The sequence below is a fragment of the Numenius arquata genome, chromosome 18 (assembly GCF_964106895.1).
Source record: "Numenius arquata chromosome 18, bNumArq3.hap1.1, whole genome shotgun sequence".
In the NCBI taxonomy this organism is placed as follows: Eukaryota; Metazoa; Chordata; class Aves; order Charadriiformes; family Scolopacidae; genus Numenius; species Numenius arquata.
The window spans coordinates 6,261,828-6,272,538 of record NC_133593.1 but is presented as its reverse complement, the minus strand read 5'-3'; the positions used below and the strand labels follow the sequence as shown (position 1 = coordinate 6,272,538).

Sequence of the window (10,711 nt, the reverse complement as noted above, 5' to 3'; positions counted from 1 at the left end):
GGGATTCAAAATGTGCAAGCAGTATACTCTGAGAAGTGATTGCTGCCCAAACAGCTTAGTCCCATGGGCATGAGTTAGCTCCCTCTATTACCAAAAAAATCCTGTCGTAGTTCTGACACATCATTGTCATCATCAGACTGTGAAAATGGCCTTATTGAGTGGATTTCATCCATAACTGCCAGAAGCATGTGGGACCCCACAGGTCCGGTGCTATGTGATATTTTTATTAATGCTATTTGAAACAAGCATAGGCTTGTTAAATTTGCAGAGCGTGGAAGGATTGTGGTGTGAGTCTAACCAGGGTGAGAGAGGCCTGAGAGCAGTCTGCGAGGGTCACTGCAAGGAGCAAAGAACAAATTCATCCTTTGTTTTCATGCTGGATAAGACACAACATCCTGGTCTCAAACTACAGCAAAATGTGGGGAAAAAAAAGCATTGCAGCAGTGAGGAAGTGCTAGTAGGTCACCTGGAGAGCAAGGAAGTCTGTGCCTAGAGTGACATGGTGAGTGTTAATCTGTGTGGAAGTTGATGACTCTCCCCAGCCCTGTCTTCTGTGTTTCTCTGAAAAGCCACTTGCTCTAACCCCAAGGGGCTCTCCCTGCCTTCATAAAAACCTTAGATGGGAAACTGCGTATTCTTGCTCAGCAGGGTGCTCCTGGTCTGAGCTGTGGGAGTGAGCAAATGCCGTTGGGTCCTTAGAGACAGCATGTCCTCTCCAGGCACCTGTCTGTTAAAGACCAGCCAGTTCACATCCACCTAGCCTGGATCCAGGGTTCTGAAATGTGGGCACCACGGTACCTATGGCTGACCCCTGAGTCAGCTCTCTTGGCCTTTTCCACTCTGCACTGGTGCTGTTAAGGAGTCCAGTCACCAGCAGCAGGATGAGTTCACATCCTGCTCTCACAGACTGCTGGTGCAGGACTATTGACTCGGCAAGAGAGGCAGCCCAGGAAGCTCTGAGGGACTTGCAGCTGCCAACCTCGTGTGTCCTTCCCAGAGCACCCTTGGCTCTTCTGCTCAAACCTCGGGAGTGGAGGTGGGGGGGAGGCACTAGGCTACCACCTTTCATTTGCCATTGCCACATGTGCTCCCAGCCTGCTGCTCTTGGTGATGAGGGTGGTGGGGACACAGTCCTGGCATGTGTGAAGAGTCCTTGGTGGCAAGGACAAATCAGAGGTCGAACTGGTTTCATGCAGCTCTATGGGCAAAAGCCAGGCTCAGATGCAAGACTGAGCTGTATGGTGTTATTTCTGATTCTGTGCATGCCTTGGCCTCCTTTCCCTCTTCCTGCAAGGCAGTTTCAGGGGTAGCAGGGTCAGCTTTTTGGAGGGGCTGTGGGCACACAGGGGATCCCACCCCCAGGGCTGCACTGAGGCATTTAGGCTGTGGTAGAAAGTAGTTTTCACACCAAAGAGTGTTGAATTAAAGAATAAGGCTAGGTATGGCTTGAAGGTTTGCTCACCTAAGTATGAGTTAGCAAATATAACTTGGCTGACCACAAATAGGGGCCTACACCCCTGCAGAGCTACGATAAGTAACAAGACAGGAAGGTACCTATGTAGATAGCAATTGTGAGGCCAGCACAATGTTATCTTATCTCTGACAAATGGGGGGCTCCAAGAGGGAGGTAGCATATGGTAATGAGTTACTGGAAACTAATGAATATGTTAAAACTCCTTGCATGAATATGTATGTATGGTGTGCATATATGTTGTTAAACTGACTCTGTCGGGCACGCACATTTGGAGGAGCTATGCCCTGTGCGTCCAGCGCTGCAATAAAGGATACCTGCTTAATAGTGATCCCGACTATTGAGTCCTGATTTCGTCTTTCACGGCATCAGTGTTCTGAATCCAGAGTGATACCTGTGCTGGAAGGAGAAGGCTTTGTCCTGCTGAATTATACCCAGCAGTGGAGTCTGCAGGAAGGCGCTGTCTCTTAAAAGGACAGTAAAGACCACGCGGACAGCGGTAGCGGCAGCCAGCCGCAACAAGGTTAGAGCACGTGCCAGGGGCGTGTGTGAGCAAGGACAGTATTCTAGTGTGCGGGATCACGCGTGCAGAGCGTGTGGGGCTTGTGCACAGGACAGAGGGGAGTCAGTGAGTGATCAGTCTGTTCAGGCTCAAGGGAGGAAATAGCAATGAAACGCCCCAAAGCCCCTGTGAAGAAGAACATGGGAACTCAGACCGAGCTCCCACACCAAGATGCAGCAGTTCAGGGCCCTGGCTGTACCGAATGCCTGAGCCTGGCTGTGGTACCACAGGGACTCAGAAACACCCACTGTGTGAGATGTGAGCAGGTAAACGACCTGCTCGGGCAGGTGGTGGAACTGAGAGAAGAGGTTGAAAGATTAAGAAGTATTAGAGAATGTGAAAGTGAAATAGACTGGTGGAGCCGCACCCTGCGGCAGCAAGAAGAGGCTCCAACAAAAATAGATGATCCCCTCCCGCCCTGTCACCGGACAGAGAGAGAGGACTTAATAGAAAGGGGGGAATGGAGGCTGGTCCCTCCTCAGAGAGGGAAGCGGAACCCCAAACAGCCTCCCTCACCTTCCCAGTTACACCTGCATAATAGGTTTGGACTTCTAGATTTTGGAGACGAGGTAAATGAGAACAATGAGAACGATCTACCCAGTGAGGCACCCAGGAGTAGTCACCCACCCCCATGCCTCAGGACCTCATCAACCAAGAAAAAAAGAAAGGTGGTTGTAATAGGTGACTCCTTTCTGAGGGGAACAGAGGGCCCAATCTGTAGACTGGACCCATCCCACAGGGAAGTCACCTGCCTCCCAGGGGCCAGGATTAAAGATATACAAAGGGAAATTCACTCCCTGGTTCAACCCTCAGATTACTACCCTCTTCTGATATTTCAAGTGGGCAATGATGAGGTGGGCACTAGAAAGCTAAAAACAATGAAGAGGGACTTCAGAGACCTGGGAAGACTGGTCAAAGGATCAGGAGCACAGGTGGTGTTCTCTTCGATCCTACCAGTCACAGGGGTGGATGAAGGAATAAATAGGAAGATTCAAAAGATAAACTCGTGGCTAAAAGACTGGTGTAAATGGCAAGGCATTGGATTCTTCGATCATGGGCAGATCTACAGGTCACCAAGCATGCTGGCAGCAGGCGGGGGAAACCTAAACCAAAGGGGAAAAAGGCTATTGGCACAAGAACTTAAAACTAGATTTGAAGGGGGATGGGGTTGGAACCAGGGTCACTAAAGTGGTGTCTGGGAGTAGCGTGCCAGTGCCACAAGGTAAAGGTACCAGCAAGGCCCTACAGCCTACTACAGCAGTTGATGTAGGGGAGAGAGACACAAGTGGCAGAAAAGACATGAGGAGTAGCGACAAGATAGTAACTGCAGAAAAGCCTGCACATGGACAGGTGGGAATTAGTGCTTGCCCTCCCAGAAAAATAGTGGGACAATTAGCCCGGCTGAAGTGTATCTACATGAATGCACGCAGTATGGGCAACAAACAGGAGGAGCTGGAAGCCATTGTGCAGCATGAAAGCTATGATGTAGTTGCCATCATGGAAACGTGGTGGGATGAATCAAATGACTGGAGTACTGCAATGGATGGCTACAAGCTCTTCAGAAGGGACAGGCAAGGAAGGAGAGGAGGAGGAGTGGCCCTGTATGTTAGGGAGGAATATGAATGTGTGGAGATGAATGATGGTAATAGTAGAGTTGAGTGCCTGTGGGTACGAATCAAGGGGAGGACCAGCAAGGCTGATATTGTGTTAGGAGTCTATTACAGACCACCCAACCAGGATACAGAGGTTGATGAAATGTTCTATAAACAGCTAGCAGGGGTCTCGAGATCACTTGAACTTGTCCTGGTGGGTGACTTCAACCTACCAGATATCAACTGGGCACTCCACACAGCTGAGAGGGAACAGTCTAGGAGGTTTCTGGAGTGTGTCGGGGATAACTTTCTGACACAGCTGGTGAGTGAGCCAACTAGGGAAGGAGCGCTACTAGATCTGCTGTTTGTAAACAGAGAGGAACTTGTGGGGGATGTAACGGTTGGAGGCCGTCTGGGGTACAGTGACCACGAAATGATAGAGTTTCTGATTCTCAGGGAAGCGAGAAGGGGAGCCAGCAGGACTGCCATCATGGACTTCCAGAGGGCAGACTTTGGACTTTTCAAGAGTCTGCTTGACAGAGTCCCTTGGGAGGCAGCCCTGAAGGGCAAAGGAGTCCAGGAAGGCTGGACATTTTTCAAGGAGGAAGTCTTAAAAGCGCAGGGGCAGGCCATCCCTGTGCGCAGGAAAGCGAGCTGTCGAGGGAAGAGACCGGCCTGGCTGAACAAAGAGATAAGGTCACAGCTCAGGGAAAAAAGGAAAGTTTATGTCCTTTGGAAAAAAGGACAGGCGACTCAGGAAGATTACAAAGGTGTAGTAAAGTTATGCAGGGAAAAGATTAGAAAGGCCAAAGCTCAACTAGAACTTAACCTGGCCCTGGATGTTAAAAACAATAAAAAGAATTTCTATAAATATATTAATAGCAAGAGGAGGACTCGGGAGAACCTCCACTCTCTCCTTGATATGGAAGGTAACATAGTGACAAAGGATGAGGAGAAGGCTGAGGTACTGAATGCCTTCTTTGCCTCAGTCTTTAGCAGTGGAGTAGGGTGTCCCCCAAGTGCCCAGACCCCTGAACCAGCAGACAGGGGCGGGGAGCGGGATGAAGCCCCCATAATTCTAAGGGAGATGGTGAGGGACTTGCTCCAAAACCTCGACATAAACAAGTCTATGGGCCCAGATAGGATTCACCCGAGGGTTCTGAGGGAGCTGTCAGAAGGGCTTGCAGAGCCACTCTCCATCATCTGAAGACCCTGGTCACCATTAATTACAAAGGATTTATTCATTTGTAGCCCCAAGCACAGAGTGGCTTAAACAGAAACAAAGGGTCCAGCGGAGGGCCACGAAAATGATCAGAGGGCTGGAGCACCTCTCCTATGAAGACAGGCTGAGAGAGTTGGGGTTGTTCAGCCTGGAGAAGAGAAGGCTCCGGGGAGATCTTATAATGGCCTTCCAGTACCTGAAGGGGCCTACAGGAGAGATGGGGAGGGACTCTGGATCAGGGAGTGGAGCGATAGGATGAGGGGTAATGGTTTTAAACTGAAAGAGGGGAGAATTACGTTAGATATTAGGAAGAAATTCTTTGCTGTGAGGGTGGTGAGACACTGGCCCAGGTTGCCCAGAGAAGCTGTGGCTTCCCCATCCCTGGAGGTGTTCAAGGCCAGGATGGATGGGGCTTTGAGCAACCTGGTCTGGTGGGAGGTGTTCCTGCCCAGGGCAGGGGGTTGGAACTCAATGATCTTTAAGGTCCCTTCCAACCTGAGCCATTCTATGGTAAAGGCAGTTGGAGAACGGATCTGGAGAGGTTGTTTCTGTTCATACTACCGCCCTGAGGCCAGACCAGCACTGCCTGGCTCCTCCTGAGCATCTCCAGTGAGATGATTTATGCGTGCTCACCCGTTCTCACCTCCATCCTATCTTTTCTAAAAGAAACAATCACAACCTTTTCTCCCAATCCTAGACAAGTGCTAGCTTGGAGGGATGCATCCTTCAAACAAGGCACCTGCTGGCAGGAGGAGGTTTTCTGGGCAAACGGCCATCGCAGCCACCGAGAGGTTTATCCCTGCGTGTGAATGGGGAGCATCGCCCCTGCCCCGCAGTGGGGATGGGAGGACGGGAGCAGCCATTGCTCAGCTTCTTGGTGAGTGAGACTTTCCCCTTGAATCAGGGCGGTGGGAATTAGTCACACTAAGGGTCAGGAGGCTGGTGGTGAGAGGCCAGGGGTTGGTGTGACAGCTGGGAGCTGGGCACCAAACCTTTTGTGGCACCATGGGGCAGCATCATGGCAAGGCCAGAAAAGGAGAAAATAAGGAGAAAGCAACAAGTTTGGCAGCTCTTTCTTTCTGGGTGTGCACCGGCATTTGGGAATTACCCTCTGGGCTTGCAAATGCTGCCCTTTTTCAGTCGTGCTACGATCTCCTCAGGGCTTCATCTGCAAGGCTGCAATGAGCTGATCTTGGTGTGCACCAGCAGCATCCTCTCCTCCCTCCAGATTCTACTCTTAATGCCTGGTCTCCTGACATAGATTTGTTTGCTTTTTTGGGGCTAAGCCAGTAGAGAGAACTTAAATTGGATGAAATTATCCTACTTGGGAAGAAGTGGGCAAGCAGTAGTTGCAACAGCTTGACTGTCAAGAGGCTGCAATGAATGGGGTGGTTGGAGGGCAGAGGGAATCGCTGCCTAGATTCCCTCCTGTTGCAAAGGGAATCGCAGCCTGGAGCTTCTTGCTGGTGTTGCTTCATGGCTGCCAGCTTGGGATTTCCCTCGGGACTCTGGCCATGGAGCTTTGTACACCAGTCTTGCTCATGGCTGGTGGGGTCCTTCCAGCAGTGGCAGGGTCAGTGTGGTGGGGGTTTGGGCTGCGTCCGGTCCCCGCCGGGCACCCGCATGGAATCTGAAAGTGGCAGCCGCGTGGCTGCACTTCCCCTTCTGTGGTTTCCTTGCCTGCTCCAGCTCAGCAAATCTGGGTGATCCTGACATAATTTCCCCGGTATGATGCTCTCATTTTCTTTCCTTGAAACCCTGCGCCCGCCCCGTGGCTGGGGATAAAAGGAGGGCACGGCCAGAGGGGCCAAGCATCGTGCAGAGGAGAGCCCTGCAGCCCCCGCAGCTCCAGCTCCGCTTGCGGATCCCAGGCCCCCGCAGCAGCATGAAGGTCCTCGCAGCCACTCTGGTCGCTCTCCTCCTCGTGGCCACCTGCTCCCCGTCCCAGGCTCATCTTGGTGAGTCCAGCATCGCTGTCCCCCTCCGGGGCTTGGTGTGCCACTGCGGCATCCAGAGAGTCCCATGCCCATCATCAGGGACCCTGGGGCTGTGGGGAGGGCTGGCAGCAGGAGACACCGCCAACGCTGGGACTCGGGCTTGGGGTCTCAGCCCCTCCCTGGGGGCCACCACCAGGGAATATGACACAAGGCTGGGGATGGGAGATGGCAAAGCCCTGGGGAAGCCCAGGTGCCGGTGGGGCCAGAGCCTGTGCTGTGTCCTGTGGTCTCTCACCAGGGCTGTCTGTCTCTCTGCCCTCACAGATGGCGTCCCGACTGCGTGCTGCTTCAGCTACCAGAAACGTCCCGTCCCACGGGCCCTCATCTCCTCTGTCTACATCACCAGCAGCAGCTGCAGCCAGCCGGGGGTGATGTGAGTACCCACCGCTGTGGGGGCTCGGGGCGGGATGGCTGGGGGAGGGCCTTGAGGGAGGCTGGGAGGGGGACAGGGACAGGAACACGGCTGGGGACACGGGTACTGCTGGTGGGACCCAGCGCAGGCACCCCACTGCCCCGGCGGAGCACCCAACACGGGTTTTCTCCCAACAGCCTGGTCACCAAGAAGAAGAAGGAGCTGTGCGCGGACCCCCAGGCGCCTTGGGTGCAGGCACATCTGAAGCACTTCCAGACCCTGAAGAACTGACCCATCCCTCCTGCCACCCGCCATGTCCCCGGTGCTGCCCCCAGCGGGCTTGTCTTCCAGCCCCAGGCACGCCAGAGAGTACTTGAACTGCAGCCTTCTTCAACAGAAAGTTTATTCTATTTAACTTATTTCAGTTAAAGTAATTATTTTTTGTTAATAAAAAGGAAAATTAAATAATGAACTTGTAGTAGGGATTTCTTGATGTGGCCCAGCGAGGCAGTTGGGTGTCAAGATGTCAGAGGACACGGGCCTCTTATTGCTCGGCCGACGCACCTGGAGCCGCGGCGCTGCGTGAAGGTCCTGCGCCGGAGGGGCTGGAGTCCTGGCCGGCTGCAGCGAGGGGCAGGGAGATGATGAGCACAACCAGCCCAAGCCAAACTCCCTCCCTCCCCGGACCACAGCCCCGCGCCTGTCTGCTGGTCTCGGGCGGCTGTGGTGGCCACTTGGCCCTGGGGACCCCGTCCCCATGCATGCACCACTCACCTTTGTCTATCTCCCTGCAGTCACTGCACTGCCAGGACTCGGCATTTGCTTCCATGCCGGAGCAGCGCCGGTGGGTCCCTTGGGAAGCACAGGAGCCGCAGAGAAGAAGTCTCCAGGGCCTGGGGGAGCAAAGGGAGCAACTGCCACCAAATTCCCCCGAGCTGTGGGCTGCCAGCCCTGGTGCTGTGCAGAGCCCACCTCCACCCTGCTCCCCCCTGGCAGCTGGGGCTGAGCTGCCCACACGCACCCTGCGCCATTCGCCCGCTTGGCACCCCAGGGAACCTCCATCCCTGCCCAAAGCCGGAGAGGAAGGCATCGTCTGCTCGCTGGGGCTACGGGGACCGGGGTCACTGACACTCACCCATTCTCCTCTGCCTCCTGCCGTCCTGCCGGGCAGAGGCACTCCTCAGCATCACAGGAGCTGTGCTGTTCATACAGGTCCTCAAAGTACCCGTCCAACTCCCAGGCAGCATCCCTGTGGGAGTAGAGGAGTGCTCAGCCCTGGAGTCCTGGGGACACCTTGCCACAACCCAGGGAGGCAAGAGAGGGGCGTCCAGATCATCACAGAGGGGGAGTGAGACAGAGGCGATGGCACCAACCTGTCAGGGATTTTTATGCCCAGGCGAAACATCTCCTCCTGGAATGTGGCCATGTCCTGGCACAGTGGGCAGCGGAAATGGTGCAAGGCAGAAGACAGTGCCTGGCCCTGGGGCAGAGATGGCATCAGCATCAGTGGCAGCGGGGTCCCATTTGCTCCCTCAGAGCTGGGTGATGGGGTGATGATGAGGGTGCTCATGTCAAGGGCCTGGGGCGATGTCACCTACCTGGATGCAGCGTCGGTGGAACCAGGCGCTGGTGCAGGTGGGACACACCAGGGTGTCATAGCAGGGCCGCTCTGCCACCGCCTCCAGGCAGATGAGGCAGCTCTGGCCCTGCTGCAGTGCCCGCACCCGCTGCACCGGCCGGTGCTTCCAGCAGAATGACCTGCGTGACGGAGGTGACAGTTCAGCCCCAGCCCTCCTCCGCCCCAGCCCCAGCCCCAGTGCTGTGGGGCAGCTACACTCACTTAAACTCCCCGAAGAACTGGGAGAGGCAGCCGCGCTCGATCCCACAGGGGAAGTGGAAGATTCGGTGGCAGCGCCGGCCCTGGCAGGTGACCGATGCTCCCGGCAGCCGGCAGATGCAGCACCTCTGGGGATGGAATGGAGGTGGATGGTGTTAGTGCCACGTGCCCCCAGGGAGCCCAGTTTGCCCCCGGCCAGCACACCACGTTCTGGTGTGCCTCCTGGCCGGTGACACCGGGCCACTGCCAAATCCGCCGACCCCCCTCCAAATCCCCATCCATATAAATGGGCCTTTTTGGATGGAGGAGGATGTGGAGGTTACTTGCAGATGGCTTCCAGAGCATCCCTGGGGGATTACTGGCCTGTGCATTGCAGGACAGAGGCATGGAGACCATGGTGGGGACATATGTTCCCCTCCCCGGCCTCACCTTCTGTGCCACCCGCTTCAGTTCTTGCCGGATGTCAGGGAAGAGAAAGCCGTAGAAGCCCTCTTCGTCGGCTCCTCTCTGGATAAGACCACTGGCGTGGTACTGCAAGGGAGGAAAAGAGGGCACATGGCAGGGGCTGCCGAGGGTGCAGGGCTGGGAACTGTGGGGTGTCGGGAACCAGTGCCGGAACCAAGGGACTCACCAGGCAGTTTTCATGGATGTAGAGCCCATCCTGCTGGCACAGCTCTCCAACTATCTCAGTTTCAACGTCTGCCCGCCGGCACAGCCCACACACTGCTGGGGGACAGCCCCACCGTCACCCCCAGCACCATGCTGCCAGGGTGCCCATGGGGGTAACGGCAGGAGCGAAATGGGGGAGAGGCTGGGGCAACTTCCTACAGCACAGGGGCCTCTGCTTGCATGGCCGGGCACCAGCCAAAATCCCCTCTGGTGGGTGCCCGTGGGGATGCTCATCACTCACTTTTCTTCTTGGGGACCTGGCGCATCCTTTTTGGCTGGGGAGGCGCACAGGAGGATCCTGCCTCCTCATCTTGGAGCCCGGCAGAATCCTGGGCAGGGGGCGACTGGGGGCGACGTCGTCGCCGTGCTCTCCTCTCCATTACTGCTCTTGACGACAGAAGGCGTTGATGGACGTGGAGACGTTGGTGTGGTTAAAGACCACCCAGGTTCTCCAGCGCCTGTGGCAAACACTGCCGCTCTTGACGACAGAGAAGGCGTTGATGGACGTGGAGACGTTGGTGTGGTTAAAGACCACCCAGGTTCTCCAGCGCCTGTGGCAAACACTGCCGCTCTTGACGACAGAGAAGGCGTTGATGGACGTGGAGACGTTGGTGTGGTTAAAGACCACCCAGCTTCTCCAGCGCCTATGGCAAACACTGCCACGCTGGGGGCAGCAGTGCAGGGGCATTTATACGGCCTGGAGTGTTTGTGACACGGCACCGCACGCATGTATATGTCACACACATGGTCCCGCCCCTGCCCGGCAACGCCGGGTGGTGCAGCAGGACCGGACCACTGCCTCATCTGCCTGGAGGTGGTGGCAGAGCGGCCCTGCTGTGACACCCTGGTGTGTCCCACCTACACCAGCGCCTGGTTCGTCCCACCTACACCAGCGCCTGGTTCGTCCCACCTACACCAGCGCCTGGTTCCACCGGTGCTGCATCCAGGTTGGTGGCATCTCCCAGGCCTCTGACATGAGCAGCCCTGCTGTCACCTCGTCACCCAGGTC

The 10,711-nt window shown here is 55.5% G+C and overlaps 2 protein-coding genes across 2 annotated transcripts; one reads left to right on the top strand and one right to left on the bottom strand.

Moving 5' to 3' along the window:
• Positions 1–6,732: 6,732 nt before the first annotated feature.
• Positions 6,733–7,487, top strand: LOC141473301 (C-C motif chemokine 5-like). Its single transcript, XM_074160729.1, has 3 exons — positions 6,733–6,805; positions 7,109–7,217; positions 7,394–7,487. Exons 1-3 carry the CDS (start codon positions 6,733–6,735, stop codon positions 7,485–7,487), a joined length of 276 nt encoding a protein of 91 aa, XP_074016830.1.
• Positions 7,488–7,740: 253 nt separating this feature from the next.
• Positions 7,741–9,968, bottom strand: LOC141473371 (E3 ubiquitin-protein ligase PHF7-like). The gene is made up of 9 exons (XM_074160835.1): positions 9,944–9,968; positions 9,665–9,756; positions 9,463–9,564; positions 9,037–9,161; positions 8,795–8,954; positions 8,570–8,676; positions 8,332–8,445; positions 7,971–8,089; positions 7,741–7,865 (listed from the first exon to the last, which is right to left on the bottom strand). Exons 1-9 carry the CDS (start codon positions 9,966–9,968, stop codon positions 7,741–7,743), a joined length of 969 nt encoding a protein of 322 aa, XP_074016936.1.
• Positions 9,969–10,711: the final 743 nt, after the last annotated feature.